At 29.7% G+C, this 23982-nt stretch overlaps 3 protein-coding genes across 3 annotated transcripts in view; all 3 read right to left on the bottom strand.

Annotated features, from left to right (window-relative positions):
* The window catches only part of LOC113783942 (thioredoxin O1, mitochondrial), a 77914-nt gene that overhangs the window by 50438 nt on the left and 3494 nt on the right, over positions 1 to 23982 (bottom strand). The gene's annotated exons all lie outside the window — the stretch shown is intronic.
* On the bottom strand, positions 1220 to 7125 carry LOC101509532 (copper-transporting ATPase RAN1). Its single transcript, XM_073369989.1, has 10 exons — positions 6588 to 7125; positions 5851 to 6471; positions 5110 to 5539; positions 4846 to 4937; positions 4451 to 4693; positions 3691 to 3749; positions 3243 to 3585; positions 2706 to 2903; positions 2232 to 2489; positions 1220 to 1762 (listed from the first exon to the last, which is right to left on the bottom strand). The coding sequence occupies exons 1-10, from the start codon at positions 6855 to 6857 to the stop codon at positions 1280 to 1282; spliced, it is 2997 nt and encodes a 998-aa protein (XP_073226090.1). The 5' UTR covers positions 6858 to 7125; the 3' UTR covers positions 1220 to 1279.
* Positions 20283 to 23436, bottom strand: LOC101508887 (pentatricopeptide repeat-containing protein At5g27110-like). Its single transcript, XM_073370016.1, has 2 exons — positions 21864 to 23436; positions 20283 to 21761 (listed from the first exon to the last, which is right to left on the bottom strand). The coding sequence occupies exons 1-2, from the start codon at positions 22619 to 22621 to the stop codon at positions 20300 to 20302; spliced, it is 2220 nt and encodes a 739-aa protein (XP_073226117.1). The 5' UTR covers positions 22622 to 23436; the 3' UTR covers positions 20283 to 20299.

Raw genomic sequence — 23982 nt, forward strand, 5'->3', positions numbered from 1 at the left:
ATTCAATCATAAAATAAGTAAAAATATAATCAAATGCTATTTTTGTTAAGATTTAAATTCTGATTCTTTGAGATGATTTTTCTTTCACGAAATCCCATTAGCCACTTTAAATCAACTATTTCGTTTCTGTTTTTCAATACAAGCCATTACTTGAGAATTAAATTTGGTGAGTACATAGAAACAAAAAAATAAAAATAGAAATTAAGCGAGTATAAGGATATAATTAACAAAAATTTAATTGTGCATAATGAAAAAATAAGGCAAGTGTAAAATGTTTAGAAATGATAGTGCTTGCCAATAATGAAAAAAAAGGTAAGTGTAAAATGTTTGGAAATGATAGTGCTTGCCAATGTGAGGAAATAACCATTGATTTGAATTGCTTACATGCAACAATAATGGAGATTATAATAATTACATTGATCACATTTTGGTTAAAAATGAACAGATGCACAAAGGCAAACCCCAAATTTTCTTGTTGAATTGAACCTACATTTTAATTGTAAATTTAACCTTGATAAATTATTACTTTCTCATATTATTCAATTGAAAATCAACAAAAGTGGCATTTAAGTGATAGAAAACCTTGTAGCTCTAGTATTGCTGTAAAAATCGAAATTACAGTCCATATATATTTTTGGCAATTCAGGAATGTCAAAAAAGGTCATGGTCAAGTACAGAATTGAAATTTTGATGGTTTCGTTTCAAATTTTCAATAGCATCTATCCAGAATTATTGACACTCTTAGTTATACATAAAACATTTTGAAAAGTTATCAAAATAAACAAGTTTATTTTGTTTGGAAAGACAAATGTAATTATATGTGAGTAAATTAACTTAGATCAATTATATTTAGTGGAGAGTACATTGCCCTCTTAAGACTCCCAACTCCTAACCACCAAGCCACTCAAAGAAGCCCTTTCTAAATCTCCCTTTATCATTACACCTCGCATCTTTAGACTTTATGTTTTAGTGTTTTACACCACCTTTTGATTCTAACCATGTCGTGCTCTACCTACAGTGGGTTAACCTTCCTACTTTTACAAACAGAGAGACACTCATGGAAGTATTTTTTAAGCCATGAACAGACCCGTGAATCTATTCGTTGAGAGAGGTAGAGAGGGCTATGCAATTACAAGTACATTTATACAATGAATTGGCAAGCTACAATTACAATTGCACAATGAGTGCAAGTGAGGGATCTTAAGGAAAATGCACAAAATTGAAACTACAAGGGTCCGACTCATTTGCACCCTTCGAAGCTATTATTTTTAATCTCTCGTTAATTTACAACTATATCAAACTCAAGTATAGTAGTAAGTCTGGGTTTTCTATATCTTCTAAGAAGCAAAGAAGAACATACAACACTCACAGACGAGAGAGCCATGCATGCACCAGCAACCCATGGTGGCAGCTTGATTCCCAGTGAAGGAAATAAAACCCCGGCAGCAACTGGCACAGCAATAACATTGTAGGCCATCGCAAATACATAATTCAATCGAATACGAGAGAAGGTCTTCCTAGAAAGATCAATTGCTGTGATAACATCTTCCAAATTATCTCTCATCAACACATAGTTAGCAGCTTCTATTGCAATATCTGTCCCAGCACCAATTGCCATACCAACATCTGCAGCAGCTAATGCAGGAGAGTCATTTATACCATCACCCACCATTGCAACTATACTTCCATCTTTTTGGAATGAACGAACAACATCAGCTTTTCCTGCAGGCATAACCTCTGCCCTAACATCTTGAATGCCAACCTGTCATAAAACAGTTTTTTTTTAGCTATGTTTCACTATAACATCAATTTCGGCCCAAAATTTATGTTATAACTGTCATGAAGAAGTTGCAGATATCAGTATGATTTATAATAGAGAGAAGATAAAATATTAGTAGTAATAAATTTAAAACCATGGCATTTCTTTCAAATATTACTATTGAATATATGCACGAGAAAATCAACAGCATGCTTGAAAACGAGACCAGATATGGTTTAAATCATACTTTTCTTTCATCATAGTTTACAACTATCCCTATCCAGAGTTCAATTTAGTTTGCATACTACACACTATAAAAATAAAAATATTGGCTTAAGATTTTCTTGGCACTAGTAAAAGGCCATAGGTTAAATGCATAAACTAAGAAGTATAGCTTTGGAACTGCACTCAGTTATAAAAAAAACCAAGCTTTCAAACCAAATTAGAAAATATTAAAGAACTGTAAACAAACCTCCTTGGCAACAGCTCGCGCTGTTCTCCAGTTATCTCCTGTAACCATAACAGGGGTGATTCCCATTTTCTGGAGGCCCTCTATAACAACAGCAGCTTCTCGCTTAAGTGAGTCTGCAACTCCCAAGACTCCAATCAATATATCATCCCATGCTACAAGGATCCCTGTCCTGGCACTTTCTTCAAGCTCTACAACAAAATTCTCCACTTCAGTAGAAATGTTTATGCCACTTTCCATCAGCAGTTTCCTGTTACCAACCTGATCAGAACATACTGCCTCAAATCAGCAACTATTTCGACAAATATAAAACATATCTCTCTATTCTAAGAAAAGAATTCCCCTATTGGGACATGTGTCCCATTTTCCACAAAACACATTCCTGCAATTTTTTGCTCACAAGACCTATGCCGGTCACTGCTAGTTCCATTCGTTAAAGATAATGACAGTCAAACAACAATATCAAATAAACATTACCAAAATACGCTTTCCATCTATAACGCACTGCACACCCCGTCCTGGAATAGCAGAGAAGTCTGAGGCATCATAAAGCCACCCTGATTTTAACTCATTGGCATCATTTTGGGAACCATTGGTAAGAGAGGACCCATCAAAGAAGTGAAAATGGCGTGCATATTGTAATATCGCTTTTGCCAGTGGGTGTTCACTGCTCGCCTGAATTAAATATAAATTAAATTAAAAAGTAATTGAAAAACACTTAGTTAATTACTCCAAAAGGCATAATAAGAAATGGATGGTTGGAGTTTTCTAACAAACAATCAAAAGTAAAAAATAATGAATCTTCAAAATCACTCCTAATCCTATTCCAAAATGCCAAAACACTGTTGAGAAAGTTGGGCTGTCTGTGTCCAAAAGGCCGAAGGAAATTTAGAAAAGTAATATTCTACTCATTTATTGCTAGATCTAGGTTCAAACTGTGTGTATGTGACAATACCAAAGACTGGCAAATAAGATTCAAAGAAAGTAACCATCATCAAGAAAAATGGGAGTCACCTCAGCAGAAGCCACCAATTTAAGAAATTCTCCTCGGTCCATTCCTGCGAACACTTTGGCAACAGTGACAGTAGCTTTCCCCTGAGTTAAAGTTCCTGTTTTATCAAATATAACATACTTCACCATCTGAGCCCTTTCTAAGGATTCTCCTCCTTTAATTAACACACCATTGTTAGCCCCAACCCCTGTTGCCACCATAACAGCAGTTGGAGTAGCCAAACCAAGTGCGCATGGGCATGCAATCACCACAACAGATATAGAAAACATAAGGGCAAAAACAAAGTGATTTCCATTTTCTGGCAGCCATTCTTCAGGGTAAGCTCCAAGAGCCCCAGCAGTATACCTAAAATTAAACAAAATATGTAGACAAAAGTAGGGATAAGCATTCCAATCAAGCATTAGAAATCAAAATTTATCAATATGACAAAACTATTCAAGGTAACCTTACCAGCACAATAGTGTCAATAATGACAGAACTACAATTGTAGGAACAAATATGCTTGCTACCTGCAAGCCAAAAGAATGGTACCTGAGTTCATTAATATATCTTCAGTCATTTGTGCCAATAATCTAGCAAGGTTATAAAATTAGGATACTGACTACTATTAGAATATTATGAGCAAGCAAATAAATATGAGTTTGAATTATGACTAAGGCCTCAACCTGAAATAGACGGCATCAATAACAATCCAATTTTATGAACAATTTCATATAAGACACTCCAGTGATCAGAAGGGTGAGGCATCAAAATATTGTTCCAACTCTATGAGTTTACTCATTTTTTCCAGAACAACAGCCTAGGAAAACTAAATCTGACTATTTGCTACTTAACGTGTCTTTAAGTTACAAGAATTTTACAATCATTTAAAACGTGAAATTATGTGTTGTCATTTTCCAGAGAAACAGGAAACACTTCACTTATTTGCAAAACTGATTCATAAGCTAAAACTTTCTTTACCACAAAAAATGGAATTCAATCTATGTTAAATGCATACAACAACAACAATAAAAATGAGAGTCTTTTCCCACCAGGTGGGGAACAGTTTTATATTGGAAGCTGACTTCTTAATGATAGCCCTGCTCTTTCTCTAAGCTTTGAATCGGATATGTAATGCAACAAAGACAGAGTATAAAAATGCTTACACTAACAATTAACACTTACAAAACATAAAAACCATCCAAGAGCACAGCCGGAATAGAATACTTACATAATCAGCAAACTTTTGAATGGGAGCCTTGGACATCTGTGCTGTCTCCACCAAATTAATTATCTGACTCAAAACTGTATCGGATCCTACTTTGGTAGCTTGGATGTGAAGGACACCATGCAAATTGATTGTACCTCCAATGACAGAGGCATTGATCTCCTTCAAAACAGGTATAGATTCACCAGTCACCATACTCTCATTTACATAACTTGAGCCCCGGGTAACAATGGCATCAACAGGAATCTTAGTACTAAGAAGAACTTTTAATGTGTCACTTGGTTGAATAAGCAAGGAATCATTTTCTTTCTTCAATAGATCTACCATCTAGAAGAAAACAATTATTGGCAAGTTATAATTTGATGTTATGATGAAATCTCGATGATAAATATAATAACCTTCAGAATCTTTGTACCAGGAAGAACTTTTAATATGTCACTAGGTTGAATGAGCAAGGAATCAATTTCTCTTTCTTCAATAGATCTACCATCTAGAAAAGAAAACAATTATTGGCAAGTTATAATTTGATGTTATGATGAAATCTAGATGATAAATATAATAACCTTCATTAATTTCAACCTAAATATAATATAATCAACACATTAGCTGTTTCATCTCCATTTTCTTAAGAAAACAATACACATAAAATAAGTGTCATGCACCTTTATCTTTAACAACCAGTAAAGCTGTTGCAGGAGTGAGCTCTACTAACTTCTTAATGGCATCAGACGTTTTTCCCTTGGCTAGACATTCCAAATACTTGCCCAACAATACAAATGTTATAAGCATAGCACTTGTTTCAAAGTATGTTGTAGACCAAAATCCAGTAAGAGCACCATACAGAAGAGCACAAACAGAATAAACATACGATGCTGTAGTTCCCAAAGCAACCAGGACATCCATGTTTGTTGAACCATTTCTAAGAGCTCTGATAGCTGCTACGTAGAAGCGCTTTCCAACCCCAAATTGGATGACACTCACCAATGCCCACTTCAACCAATCACCCATGAGGAAAGGCCCACATCTCCAAAGTAATAATGAGTATACAAATGGGATATGAGGACAAATTACCCCCATAAAGAATAGAGGAATCTGAAACAAATGCATCAAGCAAAAATCAACACAAAAGAATGAAAAGAATAAACAAGAACCTAAGAAAAATAAGGGACGTCAACACAGGCTCTCAAGACTCTAACACCTTGAGATTTAAGAATAAAGCAGTTACTAAACTACATGATTTCTTCCCCCCTCCCCACCCCACTTACTATCTCTCTATATCAAGACATGCCATTAAAAAGATGCTCACATCAAGAAGCAAATAAAGTGTTCAAACAAATAAAAAAACAAAATAAAGTAGAATAAAAAACCAAACAAATATGGCAATATATTAGAGAGATACTTACACTAAGAAGCAAGCTGGAAATAAAAAGTCGAAACATAGTTGAACTATCTGAAACATCTTTAGAAGCCATTCTGGCATAAGGACTTCTAACATGCAACTTAAATTTCCCATTACTAACAACACGGATCCCATCAACCAATGATCTAGAACTGAGAACATGAGGGTCAAAAACAACATTAAGTTCACTCATCAAAGGATCAAACCGAAACTGCCTAACCCCTTTCATACCACTAAGCATATTTTCCAAAACACGAGCATCAACCAAAGAACACACACCAATAACCCCTAAAACAATCTCGTCTTGACTAGTACTCTGAACAAAAGTAGCTTCAAAACCAGCATCTTCAATTGCAGTAACAATATCTTCTTTGCTTATCACGTTTGGATCATACTCAACTTCACCCAATGAAGTAGCTAAAGCCACCACCGCTTTTTTCACTCCGGAGATGTTCTTCAAAATTCCCTCAACGGAGTTAACACATGCCGCACACGTCATGCCACCAATTGTAAACTGTCCAACTACCGCACTTTCCCCGACCGGTTTCGGTCCAAGTGAACCGGGTTCATGTAAGATCTCAGCTTCGAAACCTGCATCTTCGATTGCATTCTTAATATCTTCATCCTAGGGTTCACACACAAACACATAATACTTTCTAAATCAGTAACTAAACACTTTCACAAATCCATAAACGTAGAAAAAATCACGAACAAGCTAAAAAAAAAAAGAGAGAGAGTAACCTTGACGAGGTTTCTGTTGAAAACGACGTCGGCTTTATTCTGAAGCAAAGCAACGGAGGCTTCAATTACGCCATCAACGGACTTAAGAGCTGCCTCAACGGAGTTTGAGCAAGCGGCGCAGGTCATGCCGGATATTCTAACCTGAATCCGTTTAATTCCATCGTCAACGTCATGTTTATCATAGGAATCCAGAAGACGAACATCTTCGAGGTCGCCGGAGTCATCGTTGTCGCCGGCGCCGACGGAAGTTAGTTGAATACTCGGCGCCATGGTTAGAGAGAGATAGAGAGAATAATATCGAATGTAACGAGGTGAATACGAGAGAAAGGAAAATATGAAAGAAGTATATAAAGGGAGAAAAGGGAATTTAAAAAAGATGAATGGAATTTGGGTAGAAAAAGAAGAAGAGCGAAAAGGGAAGGAAAATAGTTTCCGATGGAGATGGCGAGACAGCAATAATTTTAATTTTTTTTTTTTTTTGGATTAGGTGCAGACAGCAATTTTTTAACTAAACTGGAAGGTGCGGGTGGGGCAATAGATTGGAGTTGGAGGGAGATTTGTTATTTTGTATTCCAATTATACCCTTAGTATATTGATGGAAATACCGATGGGTCCGTTGTACTTCTTCAAGTGTGGTGTTGTACTGCATGCCACGGAGGGCGTGTTTGGTTAGCCAGCACACGCGTTTCTTGTTTTTCCGTCAAACGTGGCGTGTTACCGTTGTTGTGTGACTTGGTATGAAGAGAAATGCGTATGGAATTACGTTTACGTTTTTTCTGTTGAAGCTTCCGGCTGGTCAAGGTGTCTTTAGATGAAGATTACGAGGTTAACAACACATTTTTCTAAACTCTCTATTCTACCGTAGTAGTATTCATTAACAGAAAATTAATGCACCAGCTATGACTAAAAATTTAATATTATACATTTCCCCTTATTTAAGAAAGTCTAATCAAATCACAAAAATTAAGAAATTGATGATAATATTAGGTGTTTTTGCTAAAAAATAATTGCCAAATTCTTTTTTAATAAGAGAGGTCAGCCCTTGAAAAAACAAAAACAATTAAAGTTAAAAACATTTATGAAACACAATCAAACTTCTATCAATCAATACACCAAAAAATAATAAATTACTAATTAAATAAAAAACGCGGTTGATCTAAAAAGAAAAAATATCAAATTTATATATTTTATTATAAGACAGAATTTCACATAAATTTGATGATATTTATAAATCCATATAAATTTTATTTAATCATTAAAAGAATGTGTATTTGTAAGTAACAGTACATCTTGTCAAAAAAAGTTTTAAAATTTATTAAAAATATAAGATAGAAAATTACTAAAAATAATAGTTAACCGTATTTCATTTTATTGATATTTTAAGTTATGAGTAAATATACTATATTCTTTTTGGTCTAAATGAGTAAATGTATTACTAATCTACCTTAATGTTGATGAATGTCTCTCGTAATACTATTACCAATGTATTCATTAAGAATATATGACAACATTAATATCGAGTTAATTAATTAATATAATCTTAGTTCTACAATGAGTTTATTTATATATTCCCTGTCAAAGGAAAACGTATTAATGTATTTACTATAAATACAGAATATAAGATAGTAAATTAAAAATGCTGTAAAAAAGTAGCAAATTAAAAATTATGCTTTATTTTTTGTAACAAAATAGACATATAATATAAATTACAGTATAAAAATAGACAAAACTAATAAAAGTGATGAAAAAATTTATTTTACTTTTTTAATTATATATTAATAAAAAATATTTTATAAAAGTGATTTATAAAGTAAAGAAAAAGAAGATGTAGAAGAAATTATATTGTACAATTTTCGTTAAAGAGATAAAAAAATCTATATGAGAAATATTTTGGTTTTTTACTTTTTTTTTCTTTTTAATTGTAGTTTTAGTTTTTAATTTTATTCTTTTTTTATCATTTCTTAACTAAATAATAACATAACATACTTTAAATAATTATCTTGTTTTATTATTTTTTAACTAAAGATTAGCAACATGACATATGTAAAATAAAATAAAAGCATCTAAGTTTTTTCTTTCGATAAATGAGTAACAATGTGTTGCAAACAGCTTGGCATGGACTTTCCGCATGTGATCCCCGTGCTTTTCTTCAACGTGATCCCGTTTAAATTAATATGTTAATTTATCGTCATCCACTTCATTAAGAATGTACCCCAATAGTGTTAGAAATTATATATCAATTAATAAATTTTATTTAAGTTGAATTGAGCTTTCAATTAGTGACTTTTATATCAAATTCAATCAAAACCAATCTTATTATCAATGAATTGGATTGAGTTCGTGATAATAATAAAAATATTTATTTTAAAATAATATAATTAAATTTAAACACTTAAACATTTAGAAAATAATAAAATTATTATAATATATCATTTAATATTTAAAATACATTAAGAAATGTCATTAAATTTTAACTAAATCGTTAAATGTCGATGTCGTTAGGTTCGGTTCGAATCTGAATCAAAATTAATTATAGTGAAATTTATATCTCTTTTAAGACAAAAAAATATACATCCACAACAAACAATTAAATCAACTAAATTCGCAATAAATTCACAAACATGACTAAATGATTTAATCTTAACTATACATCAATAATAAATAAAAATATATATGTCATGTCAATATTTTGAGTTTACTATATAACTGATTCAAAATGTTAAATCTTCTATTCAAACCAAATATCATTGAATTTAAATTGGTTGATTCGTGTTAAATATGAATTTGAGCGAGGTAAATCAAAATACAAGTTTGATTGATTTGTATGACTCAGTTCACGAGTTTACTCCTAGGCATGAATGCTCCTACGTGTTATTATTGTTGATATTAAACATGAGTTTTGACATTTTAATTTTACCCTCCACATAAAAGAGTTACGTTTTAATGATTAGTAAAATATATTTTTAAATGGTTAATGATATATTTTAATAATATATACATTCAATAAGTTATGTTAAATAAGTAGTTAATGACTTATATTTTAATGATTAATATTATTTCATTAAATTTATGACAAATTAAAGGGTTTATTGTGTTTTTGGTCCCTACGCATAGAAAATATATAATTTTAATTTTTGTAAAAGATTTCTTTTAGATTCTACCTCTATAATTTGATATTATTTTTTTTTGAGTCCGTTGATAAATTTTGACATTTCAAAACGCTAATATGGCATTGACACATGGAAAAACTTGTGGTGGGATAGAGTAATAATGTTTTACCATTTACTTACACATTTTTAATAAAAACAATTTTTAAAATAAATAAAAAAAAGAAAAAAATTAAAATTTGTTTTGAAATAAATTAAATATTTTTTTTCATTTATATTAATAAAAAAATAGTGGTAATTATAATTTTTTTCTATTTTATTTTAAAAATAATTTTTCATTTATATTAAAAGTATAAGTAAATGGTAAAAAATTATGATTCCACCTCACCACAAGCTTTTTATTAGTCAATGCTACATCATCCTTAGAAAGATCAAATTCATTAAGAGATTAAAAAAATGAAAAATATATAATTATAGGGGTTGAATTAAAAAAATATTTTACATGAACTAAAACCATTTCTCTTAGATTATATAGATCAAAAGTACAAAAAATTCAAAATTAAAAAAATGGTTAATGATTGACTTTTTTTGTGTGATAATTCATGGTTTATATTTTCATAATTAATAATTGGATTGTTTAAGTGGTTAACGAAATGCATTTATACAAAAAATTGCGTTTTATTTGTATTAAATGTCAAAATTACGTGTTTAAAGTTGAAATTTTTAGCACAACAATAAAATATGATATACTCTCTTTTATGTAAAATTCATTTTAAAGTTTAATCACTTATAGTTACATTTCACATTTGTCCCCGGTCAAAGTAAGATTTATTATGAGAGGAATATAAGCATGTAATTTTGTTAAACTTTTTTATAATATAAAAATTTATGAAAGTTAGGTTTCAACAATTCATTAAATATCAAGGTTGAAATAGTATATTGACAAGGTTCAAATATATTTATATATTATCCACATGTCTCACGTTGACATCAAAACTCAAACGCATCATGATGTCTTTTGATTAAGTTGAATCTTTACCATTTAAACTAATATATGTACCCAATTTAATTTTGTTCAACTTTTTGAGAATGTCCAACTAGATTTTGACGTAAAGAAAATAACATACTATTTTAGTATAATATTGATAAAAAAATGTATTGAGAACTTTTTTTTTTTCATTTAGTTATCTAAGTAGAATCTAACCAAACAAAAGAAATATAATGGGATTTTTAATATTTAGACAATATTTTTTAATATCACCACTTAATTGACATAATACGTAATTGACATAATACATATTTTTTTTAATATTTTTCTCTAATGTTTATTTTAATTATAATATAAATATTATTTGAACGTCATTTTTTAATTTAGATAAATATTATAAGAAATTTTAGTCAATCTATGTAATTTAAAATTTGTGTTTGTGTTTATTTATGAATTTAAAAAAAACTGATTTTTTTTTATAAAAAGAATTTCTTTAAGAAAGTCATCTTTGTAAATTCAGACTGACTTAAAAAAGTCGTCATTTGCAAAAGTGACTTGTAAGTGAGTATAAAAATAGGGTATTTTGATATATAATTTAAAAAAAAAATTATTTGGCATTTAAAAGAAAGTTATTAGAAAGAAAAAAAAAACAAATATAATTTCAGAAAATATTAATAGTTCGTCGTGTCTAATTCCTATAGTCATGTCGAAAATTGACGTGTTCATCAATATAATAATACAATAAAAGGTTAATTAATACTTATTATTATAGTCCCGTCAAAAATTGACGTGTTGATCAATATAATAATACAATAAAAGGTTAATTAATACTTATTATTTTTCAAATAAATAAAATGACACCATAAAAATCTGATCTTTCACAATCTTGATGTTTACTACTAGTATTATATCTTTTTAATTTATCTTTCTACATCAATGGTCCTCATCTCATTATCTCATTTCGTGTGCAACATTGTTATTGAAAGTAAGCAATAATAATAAATGAATCAAACAAACTTCAAAAATTGGTCAAAGTGGGAAAGGTGAGCTAAAGCAAATACTTTTACCATACGAGACAAATATTGTTGGAAATGTGACATTTTTCTCCACTAACCCTTTATTACAACAATGGTATAGGACATGAAGACACACTTCCACTTAAGCACTATTTCCTCTATTGAAAAAAATAAAGATAAAAGGAAATGGTGGGTTATCTTATCTTTCCACCCAAAAGATTTAAGAAATGTGCTATCAGATGTGGTATCCACACAAAAAAAAAATTAAAAAAAACTTTTTCCCACCCTGGCTTAATTTTGCAGTAATAACTTGCATTATTTCATGCTTTATTAACTATCATCATATTTTTTGTTGGATTTACAAGAACTCTAATAAGAAGTGGATGGTCTAATGGAAAAATAGGACCACTAAAACATATAAGCACAACGCATAATGGTGAATAACTCTCTTATATTTTTACATAATTTATAAATAAATTTAAAATACACTGCATATATAATGTATTTGTGTAGAATATTAAATTTTACAAATAGTAAAATATTAAATACATAAATAAAAACTGATTATATGAAGTAAAGAAGAAAATTACTACACTGGCCGAAACCAATTGAACTTTTCTTTTAAAAAAAAAACTTCGGAAATGTAAAAGGTTTGACTCACCCATAAAAAAATATCAACAAAAAATTGAAAGTTTGACAAAAGACGTGTATTTAAATTAGGGGTGTACGTGAGTGTGAGTCAACCCGATCATCCAACTCAATTTTTATCTATATTCGGTCACTTTCGAATTCGACTTAACCCAATTCGTTGAAACATGTTTATATTTGGTTCGGGCAATGGGTTCAACAATTTAAACTCGTAGACCGACTCGGTAACTAGTTATAAATTTTTTTTAAATATTTGTTTGGTAGCCTAATAGGATTTTACTACTCTTCTTCATATTTTTAGCAGTTGTCATCCACCTTATTTTTCTGTTCCATATATGCGTCCATCTTTTTCTATTATTATTTTGTTTCATGTATATTTTACTTATTTATTATTTCTTCTTCTTTATCTCTTCACTTTTATGATTGATATTTGTTTTTTGAGATTCTGGATTGTTCTATTCTATAATTTGAGGAACTTGTCAAATGCTTGGACTTAAAGTTAAGATTGCTTAGAATTGATGAATTTTCATATTTTATTGATTTATTGTTGTTGAATTTATTTATGTATTTGAAGACTGTTGGATTTATTTTTTTGTGTGATAAGTTGTTGTTGTTTTTTTAAATAATTGAATGATATGATTTAAATTTTATATTTTTTGAAAAATTCAAGTATTAAATTTAAATTCATTCATTAAATTTTTCGGTAAAATTCAAAACATTTTATTATTTATGTATAACCCGCGAACTCATCCAAACCTAACTCATTCTTGATCGGGTCGGTTCGGTTCGAGTTAAATGAAAAAAATACGGGTTTATAACTTAACTCAATTCAAAGATAATCGATTGAGTCGGATATCAAATTTTATCAAAACTGGCCCAACCCAACTCACATACACTCTTAATTTAAACTTGTCAAATACAAATAGATTTAATGACGGCTATATTACAAATATTATGTTTTATTTGAATTCAAGATATAATATAAACATAGGATTTGATTAAAAAGAAATGGATATAGGCCCCAATGCATGTGTAAACCTAAGGTGGATTTTTAAAATAAGTTTTTAAAGGCTATCATAATGTTTTAATAAAATTATTTTAAAAAATTATCAAAATTTATTTTTATACATTTTAAAATATAAAATTATTTATTAAATTAATATAATCGATTACAAAAATTAATATTTGTTTTTAATTAAAAAATATTTTGTGTGATATTTATTTTTTAATTAATAATAAAATTAATTAATTTAATATTTGTTGAAATGATATTTGTCTAAATACAATTTAACTCCTAATATATTATAGTATAAGACTTTGTATCAAATAATTTTTTTTTTAGATGTATAATGCGATTGTTTTTTAAGTTTTATTCTTGGGCCTCCCATATATGGACATACTTAATTTGAGCGAGATAGGTAAATATAGGTATAATGTCTACGTCAATATGTACATAAAATATAGGATTGCTTTAAAAACAATCATGCTTAAGCTTAAATTCTGCGAGTTAGTTGAAAGCATAGGTAGTTAGTTGACCAAAACCAAAAGGAGGCTAACAACTCAATCTCAAAAAAAGTTGATTTTGTGACATCTTTGTAAGTTAGTATAATCATTTTTTATTAAAAAGCTTAGATGAATTGAATTTATGGGTTGATTAAAATTGTAACAAATTTTAAAAATTATTACTTACATATTATTTATTAAAAAAAGTATTTCTATCGATAATTAAAATCGACACTTTATTAACTTAACTGAACTAAATTTCGTTAACAAAGTTAATACTATTATGTGAAAAAGAAAGTATTAATTTATCGTAAAGTATCGCACAAAAATCCTAACAAAGAGTAAATAGAAAGGATACTACAACAACAAATGTAGGGTCGTTGATATATTATATGAATCAAACACGTTGAAAAGTTTTTAAATATAACAAGTTTTTTTTTTCTTTCAAATCTCCAAATATTTATTAATAGTTTTTCTTTTTTTTTGTGATTTGCCTATTTTTCATTTTGATTTCTCTTCACATACTTAAAACATGAATAAGAATGATAATATTTTCAGAAGAAAGAAAAAAGAGAATGTTAATATCATAATATGTTATCTATGATAAAGTAGAATATTAAAAATATATTAAATTAATAATATATGTTAGGTTAAATTGCATCTGTGATCTCTTAACTTAATTTCAGTTAATATTTTAGTTTTTTATCTTTCTTTTTCTTCTCGATTTGGTCCTTTATTCTTTATTTGATATTGTTAGAGATGAAAATATGAGTTTATTTAAATATTTAAGTTATAAATTTGATGAAATTTATATTATATTGAAGATGATAATTAATTTTATAGGTTTTGTTTGAAATTTTTGATGAATTTTTGCAACAAAAAAAAAGGATAACATTGTTGACATTTTAAAATATAAAAAATTAAATTGTCACTTAAAAATAAAATAAATGAACAAATCGGAAATAAATAAATAAAGTACTAAAACATTAACTGAAATTAAGTTAAGAGACCAAATATGCAATTTAGCCTATAAGTTAGGATGTTAAATGGGTAAAGTGGGAGTGGAAAGGCTATTATTTGTCCTCACCACTTAAAATGTCTCACATCTTTGTCTATATTTCATGTTTTAAAAAGTTTTTCTGACCTCTTCCAAAGTCCTCGCAAGACCCCATCAACTTAAGATAATTATATATATTTAAAATAGATTTCAGTGTTACCTTATATTATTTTCTTTATATATGCAAACATTTTCCACCTTAACCAACGTATAGAGAGTTTCCTCTATTCAATTTTTAAATAGTTTTTCCACAAATTCTATACATCATCCATTATCTTATACTATATCTCCTATTTAAATATTATTTCATAACATCTACTCAAAATTTTATAAATTAACATCACATTATTATTTCATAATATTCATAAATGATTGCCCAACATCTTTCACATTAATTCCACATTACTATTCAATACCTTTTTTGTGTGTGCATTAATCAACTTCACATTTTCGTCTCTACATGCATCTACTTATTTGCTACCAATTGTATAAATATTTTCAAAATATATAATATTGAACTACTTAATAACATGAGAAATTTCTTCAAATTCTTATGGATTGAGAGTGCATATGTCTCTCTTGCTTACTTCTAAAATATATTTCTACAATTTATATGTGTATTTTATTGTTAGGTACTTCTCTTCTATAAATTACATGGATAAAATTGAATATATATTATTGATATAACTACTATATCAATAATCATTTGACAATTGAGACATAAAACTTCATATTATTTTTTTAAATCCACTTAAATTAAAAAAAAATAAAAAAATACCTGCATAACACGCAGGTTAGCATCTAATTTATCTTATTTTAATAAAGTTGATGGTAAAATTAAATATTTAAAATTTAACAATAAAACAAATGAAAAATTATGATATTATTGTGAATTTTGTAACAATAAAAATTACATATAAAATAAATTTATACACATATTATATAAAAAGACAAATAAACATAATATATAAAATATTTAAATATATACATACAAAATTTATTTTAATAAATAAATCGAGGACGGTCCCGAGAGACTGAGTATGATTGCGGTTGTTGTCTCCGCACCACTCTCTGGAAGACTTTCTCTCTCATTCCCATCTCAATAGAGAAAAATCCCTACCTACATGGTTCAAATATATATATATATATATATATATATATATATATATGTAATTTTATATTTGTTAGAAATAGTTAAAAGATATTTATGGTTAGGTAGAATTTGTTATATTAGTTACATTAAGATAATTATATAAAAGTGCATCATAGTCTAATTGTATAATAATTCTTCACATAATCATTTCAAATTTTATTTTTCTCTTTAGTTATTTATCTTTTGAGCCTCAGCCGTGATTTTCAACATGATATTAGAGCAATAATGATTATTCCGCTACATTTTTTTTCCAAATTTTATCTATCATTTATTCCTCGTTTTGAATCCAAATTTGTAATTCTTCACTTTTTATCAACTTAGTTGTATAATATTTGAGATTGAAGATAATTTGTGATTTATGATATGATTTTTCAAAACTTTCACTTTAATAGCCATTATCTTCTTTAGTTATATATTTTACTATAACTTCATTCATTTTAGTCATTGTTAACTTTCTCTCCGTGCTTCTACCATATGGTAGTAGATCAACTATCATTTTATTTGTTCTTTTATCCTATGATATTAGACATATTTCTTATTATCTCTCCGCCTCCATCCTATTATGGTTAAGATTTGTTGGTCAAATTTAGCTTTTGAAGATCCAAGATTGAGATTCTTGATTCTATATTGGCGTGAGTGACGTAGAGACACTGAAAGATTTTTAAATTAGTTCAAAGTAGGCTGAAGACTCCGACAATAGTTATGAACCTCAATCGCTACCACTTTCGACATAGTTTTATCGTTTAGCTTAGCTGATGTGATTATGACTTGTATTATTTTTCTTGTAATTTTCTTTCATTAGTTTCATTATAATTTTCTTGTTATTGTGTTGTATTATTCTTACCAAATTAGAAATTGGAAATGCTGTTCCACACTTTCAACTTGTGGCTAACGGTAGTTGAAAGATACTTATGGTTATGTAGATTTTGTTAGGTTAGTTACATTAAAAACACTATATAAAAGTGCATCATATTCTAATTGTATAACAATTTATCATATAATCATTTTAAATTTTATTTTTCTTTTTAATTATTTATCTCTTGAAAATTTTATCCTATACCCCAACATTTGTACCTATACCCCCACAAATTTTTAAAATGCAAATATACCCTTGGTTTTTTTATTTTACTATTTTACCAACTATCAAATATTTTAATTTTTCTGGTACATAAATGATTTCTGAAAATTACAGGAAAACTTTTTATAAGATTTTCGATACAGAAGGTTAAAAAGATGTGTACTGAAAAATTGTTTTAAAGTTAAAAATGAGTTAAACAAAATAAATTAAATAAATAACAAAGTAATAAAAAATTAAATAGAACTTCCTGAAAAATTGTGGGTTGAAGTTTTTCAGTAACTTTCGAAAATATCAAAAACAAGTTTTCCGATATTGTATATGTTTCGGAAAAATTGAAATAAGTTTTCCGTTACTTCCGAAAAACTTCAAAAATATTTTCGAAAATGATCTTCTATGTACCGGAAAACTTAAAAAAAAAAAATCTAAAAAAAATGATTTTTTTTTTTACTCACTTGTGTATCAGCAAACTCAAATGGTGAAAATCTGAAACTTTTAATATTTATAAAGAGACATTTGTGTATTTTCTTTAGTTTGTGAAGGTACAATATATATATATATATGTAATTTTATATTTGTTAGAAATAGTTAAAAGATATTTATGGTTAGGTAGAATTTGTTATATTAGTTACATTAAGATAATTATATAAAAGTGCATCATAGTCTAATTGTATAATAATTCTTCACATAATCATTTCAAATTTTATTTTTCTCTTTAGTTATTTATCTTTTGAGCCTCAGCCGTGATTTTCAACATGATATTAGAGCAATAATGATTATTCCGCTACATTTTTTTTCCAAATTTTATCTATCATTTATTCCTCGTTTTGAATCCAAATTTGTAATTCTTCACTTTTTATCAACTTAGTTGTATAATATTTGAGATTGAAGATAATTTGTGATTTATGATATGATTTTTCAAAACTTTCACTTTAATAGCCATTATCTTCTTTAGTTATATATTTTACTATAACTTCATTCATTTTAGTCATTGTTAACTTTCTCTCCGTGCTTCTACCATATGGTAGTAGATCAACTATCATTTTATTTGTTCTTTTATCCTATGATATTAGACATATTTCTTATTATCTCTCCGCCTCCATCCTATTATGGTTAAGATTTGTTGGTCAAATTTAGCTTTTGAAGATCCAAGATTGAGATTCTTGATTCTATATTGGCGTGAGTGACGTAGAGACACTGAAAGATTTTTAAATTAGTTCAAAGTAGGCTGAAGACTCCGACAATAGTTATGAACCTCAATCGCTACCACTTTCGACATAGTTTTATCGTTTAGCTTAGCTGATGTGATTATGACTTGTATTATTTTTCTTGTAATTTTCTTTCATTAGTTTCATTATAATTTTCTTGTTATTGTGTTGTATTATTCTTACCAAATTAGAAATTGGAAATGCTGTTCCACACTTTCAACTTGTGGCTAACGGTAGTTGAAAGATACTTATGGTTATGTAGATTTTGTTAGGTTAGTTACATTAAAAACACTATATAAAAGTGCATCATATTCTAATTGTATAACAATTTATCATATAATCATTTTAAATTTTATTTTTCTTTTTAATTATTTATCTCTTGAAAATTTTATCCTATACCCCAACATTTGTACCTATACCCCCACAAATTTTTAAAATGCAAATATACCCTTGGTTTTTTTATTTTACTATTTTACCAACTATCAAATATTTTAATTTTTCTGGTACATAAATGATTTCTGAAAATTACAGGAAAACTTTTTATAAGATTTTCGATACAGAAGGTTAAAAAGATGTGTACTGAAAAATTGTTTTAAAGTTAAAAATGAGTTAAACAAAATAAATTAAATAAATAACAAAGTAATAAAAAATTAAATAGAACTTCCTGAAAAATTGTGGGTTGAAGTTTTTCAGTAACTTTCGAAAATATCAAAAACAAGTTTTCCGATATTGTATATGTTTCGGAAAAATTGAAATAAGTTTTCCGTTACTTCCGAAAAACTTCAAAAATATTTTCGAAAATGATCTTCTATGTACCGGAAAACTTAAAAAAAAAAAATCTAAAAAAAATGATTTTTTTTTTTACTCACTTGTGTATCAGCAAACTCAAATGGTGAAAATCTGAAACTTTTAATATTTATAAAGAGACATTTGTGTATTTTCTTTAGTTTGTGAAGGTACAAGGATAATTTGGGGTGGGTAAATTTTTTTTATCTCTTTTTTGAGTTCAACTGTGATTTTCTACATTATTTTTTATAAATATTTTAAATTGAACCCATGATTCCCTACGATATTTTTTTATAAATATTTTAAATTCAATAGCTGGTTTCTTCATGGATTATTGACTGAAAACCATTCACTTAGTTTCCTCAATCATATATTTGTGTCTCGGCAAACATATGAATCGTAGTGTATTACTTTCTTTCCCTCAATCACATGTCTCGTGCACGTAACGAAATTTATTTTGTACACTTTTTCCTCCACTATTAATAAGAAACAAATGAGTTTGCTCTTGTCACTAGAAAAGATGTTTTACATGCAATGAATGGGCATGGCTCCAAAGTTGTCCCTCATCAAATTATGAGCTCCACTTCCCCTCACTCTCAGTGATTTGCATACCCGGGCTACTAATGTTAGTTTTAAATTCGATTAATTCCGGTTGAACTTTGTTATACGCAACTTATTTATTAAATAAAAATAAGAACTTCCTTATTTAAAGTCTTAAAGTGGGTTAACCCACTAAATACTCTTGTAGTTGACATATATGATCACCAAAATTATATAGATGCAAGTGGATTTTAGTTTGGAATTTTTTTAAGTAAAGTCTTAAATTATTTATTTGTAGATGAGAAAAACATGATTGAAAAGGAAGATTTAACGTAAGGTGGTCTTCTTCAACAGAAATTAGTTATTAATAAAGTTGATACATATTTCACATGACAGTGTAACAAAATAGTGGCACATGTTGCTTTCCAAATCAGAAAACACCAATGGCGATACTCGTACCCTCTCAAGTTGATTTTATATTTGTACCAATAGCTGGCCACGTGTTATCTGCCCCCAAATGTTACCTTCCATAGCATCAATCATGCTATTATTATTTGCACAAGCCAAATGCTACCTTATTTGCCTTACTTGTTTTAAGCACTATTTTAATCAAATAAATTGAGTTCAAACGTTAAAATATTAAACTAAATTCTGGTTCATAATGCATGTACTTCATATGCCTAGTCAACTCTTCTAACATAGTGTAGATTTTATCTTTCTGAGGATGTTGTTGATCTCTAGCATAAAACTTATGAACCTCACCTCTCACAGAAATCCAACTATACCCTGGTTCCTTTCTAATGCCTCGTTCTTTCATGACATCTCTCAAACCAACTCCAACTCTATGTAACCCTGATTCCATGTAAGTGTTGGACAAAAGAACATAGGTAGAAGAATGTTCAGGTTGAATTGATATAATCTTTTGAGCAGCCGTCTCGGCTAGCTCAAAATTTCCATGAATCCTACATGCTCCTAACAGAGCCTGCCAAACCATCTCATCTGGTTTGATCCGCATTCTGTCGATAAATTCCACTGCTTCATTCAAGTGGCCAACGCGGCCTAAGAGATCAACAACGCAAGCATAATGTTCCATTTTCGGTACCACACCATATCTGCTCTCCATTTGATTAAAAATTCTCAAGCCATCCTCCACCATTCCTCCATGGCTACAAGCGAAAAGGATACATAACAATGTAACAGCATTGACTTTCACAGCTGATTGTTCCATCTTTTTGAAGAGTTTAAGGGCATCTTCAACAAGACCATGTTGAGCATAAGTGGATATAATTGCAGTCCAAGTAACAGTATCAGGGTTTGATATCCTTTCAAATATCATCTTTGCTTCTACCAAATTGCCACATTTGGAGTACATGTCAATTAGAGCACTTTCAATGCATGAGTCAGTTTCCAACCTGGCCTTGCATATCAAACCATGAATCTGCTGGCCAAATTCTAGTAAACAAAGACCACCACATGCTGTAATCACACTAGAAAATGTAAAATGATTGGGTGCAAAGCCTTCATTCCGCATCTGTGAGAAGATACCCAAGGCTTTCCACCACTCAGAATATTGACAATATGCAGTCACCATGGTTGTCCAAGATACTATATCTTTCTTGTCCATTCTATAAAATACCTTCTCTCCAGCTTCAAGTGACTCACATTCTACATAAGCATCGGTTAGGGCATTCGATACGCTAATTTCGAACGCATCAAATCCACCTTTTAGAGCCACCCCATGTGTCTCCTTTAAGGCTTTGGGACACTTCAAAGCAGCAATTGAGTTGAACAGACAACAAAATGTGTAAAGATCTGGTTTGACATCATTTTGGCACATTCTTGCGAACATTTCCAAAGCTTCTAAGTGACAACCAGCTTGTGAATAGCCTGTTATCATTGCATTCCAAGGCGCATTAACCAGACAACTTGCAAACTTCGAGTCGAAAAGAACTCGTGCATCGGACAAAAACCCACACTTAGAGTACATATCAATAAGAGCCGTTCCAACCGAAGTAGTGCAATCCAATCCCAATTCAGAAGCATACCTATGAACTTCATGACACTTGTTAATGTCACCTAATTGCCCAATTGACCTGGAAACACATAAAAAGGTAGTTTTATTAGGCGAAACCCCAACTTCAATCATGTTGAAAAAACAATCGAATGCTTGTTGGTATAAACCATTAGAAGTAAACCCAGAAATCATTGCATTCCAAGAAACATCATTAAGCTCTGGCATGTTGTTGAACACCTTAACAGAACACTCACACTTTCTTAACTTTGCATAAAAGTTGAGAAGAGATGTACCCACAACAGCATGCATAAGAAAACCCCTAAGAACAACTTGGGCATGCACCATCTCACCAAACTCAATGGAATCTAATCCAACACAAGACTGCAAAACAGCGGAGAAAGCAAACCCATCAAGCAACACACCTCTATCCAACATCATGCAAAAAAGTTCCAACCCGTAACGGTAGTAGCCATGTTCGTTCGATGCAACAATCATGACAGTCCAAGAAAAAGCATTTCTCGTAGGCATATTATCAAACACCTTACGAGCAGCATTGTAATCCATGCATTTTGAGTACACGTGAGCTACGTGGTTTAAAAACACCAAGTTGTCTCGGTCACTAAAACCAAATTTTAAAACATGCCCATGAATGCAATTTGCTTGTTTCAGAGACCCATTTTGCTCGCAGGACTTTAAGAGATCGATGAGTGGTCGAATGGGGGGTCGCTCGTGTTGTGTTTCGGTGGCTGCAAGTACAAGGGGTTTGGTCAATCTGCTTCCACGTGAGTCCTTTGAAAGCTTTGGAGTCTGCGACAAAAAGAGAAAAGGGGTAGGGTGGTGGTGCGAACGATGATGACGCGTGCACACTTTGTTTGTGGAAGCACGAGGGATATGACAAGGTTGGTGCACCCAGTGTGCACCCATGATGCTCATAGTCATACTGCTACAGTTCTAAGTTGGAATTTTTCTTTCTCTCTCTTCTCTTTGTTATATCTTAATTGACTAGTTCTGTACTCTTCTGAATATAAACTAAAGAATATATATAACTTTTTAGTTCTTTTAGATTGAAAAATATTTATATTAGTCCTCTTATACTGTGTGTTTTGTTGCTCATTTCACAAAAGGATTGTTTTTAATTACATATTTTATTTTTGTAATGTTCTTGAAAATTACAATAATATCAACTTGAGGTTAGTAGGTTTCAGGTAGCTAATATATTTTTGACTTTGAATTGCACAACAGCTACTAGATGTTAGACTCATACCTTCGAGGGAACAATTAACTAAAATCCTTACCAGACTTGAAGTGAGATAGGTTTCTCAAATCATTTTGTAAACCAATTTGTTCTCTTGTTTTCACCACTTCTATCTCCTTTTCTCTCGGCATATCTGTGATATATTTTTCACAAATGCACAAGCAAAAACTAACACTAATGATTTACATAAGAAATCACAAATACTCGAGATTTTTTAACTTCATGGTATTCTTTCGGTATGTATAATATAAGAAATCACTAATAACAAATCTCTCATGTCCTACGCAAGTATGCAAATTCTTTCTCTTTTCATGTAGAGATTTAAAATACCATCAAATGGTTGCCATAAATAACATTTCAATTTCCATGGTAAGCGATGGCATTAAGCCCAAACAACTGAACAGGAGTGACACCTAAAGAACGTATAAGCAGTTGCAGTTTTATCATGTGTACTGGATCGACCATCAGTAATTCCTTCCGACCTCAAAATCAGAGCTAGTCCTTCCTGAAATACATAACACTTAGTTAGCTAAAATTCCATCACTAACAAAGAAACTTTGTGATGCTCAACAAACCACTGAAGTAGAACAATCTCAAATGATTGTCAACCAAATTTTTTTGGTGGACAAGGGTAAATTTACTGGGTTATAACTAGGGGGAAAGAATAGGTCAGGCTTTAAAATGCATGAGTCTGACCTACGATTTATTTTTTAGTCTTAAGTTTGACCTACGGCCTATCATAGGTTTTTTTTCTCCGGTCTAGCCTGGTCTTTTTAAAAGTATGGCATGACCTGGAAGTCTATTTAAAAGCTTTATTCATATTAAAATATTTAAATGTTCTACACATACCAATATCAATGTACATATCTATATATATTAAACAAATAATAATTTTTCTAACAAATAATAATTTTTTTTTTTCTGAAACAAACGCACCCATTATATCTTTTAAATAAATATGAAACGACTACTGAGTGATTAACTAATTGAACGGCTACCGAATATGGAACAACTATCAAATATGGAATCGCTACCGAATATGGAA

This window comes from Cicer arietinum, chromosome 6 (assembly GCF_000331145.2).
Source record: "Cicer arietinum cultivar CDC Frontier isolate Library 1 chromosome 6, Cicar.CDCFrontier_v2.0, whole genome shotgun sequence".
Taxonomy (NCBI): Eukaryota; Viridiplantae; Streptophyta; class Magnoliopsida; order Fabales; family Fabaceae; genus Cicer; species Cicer arietinum.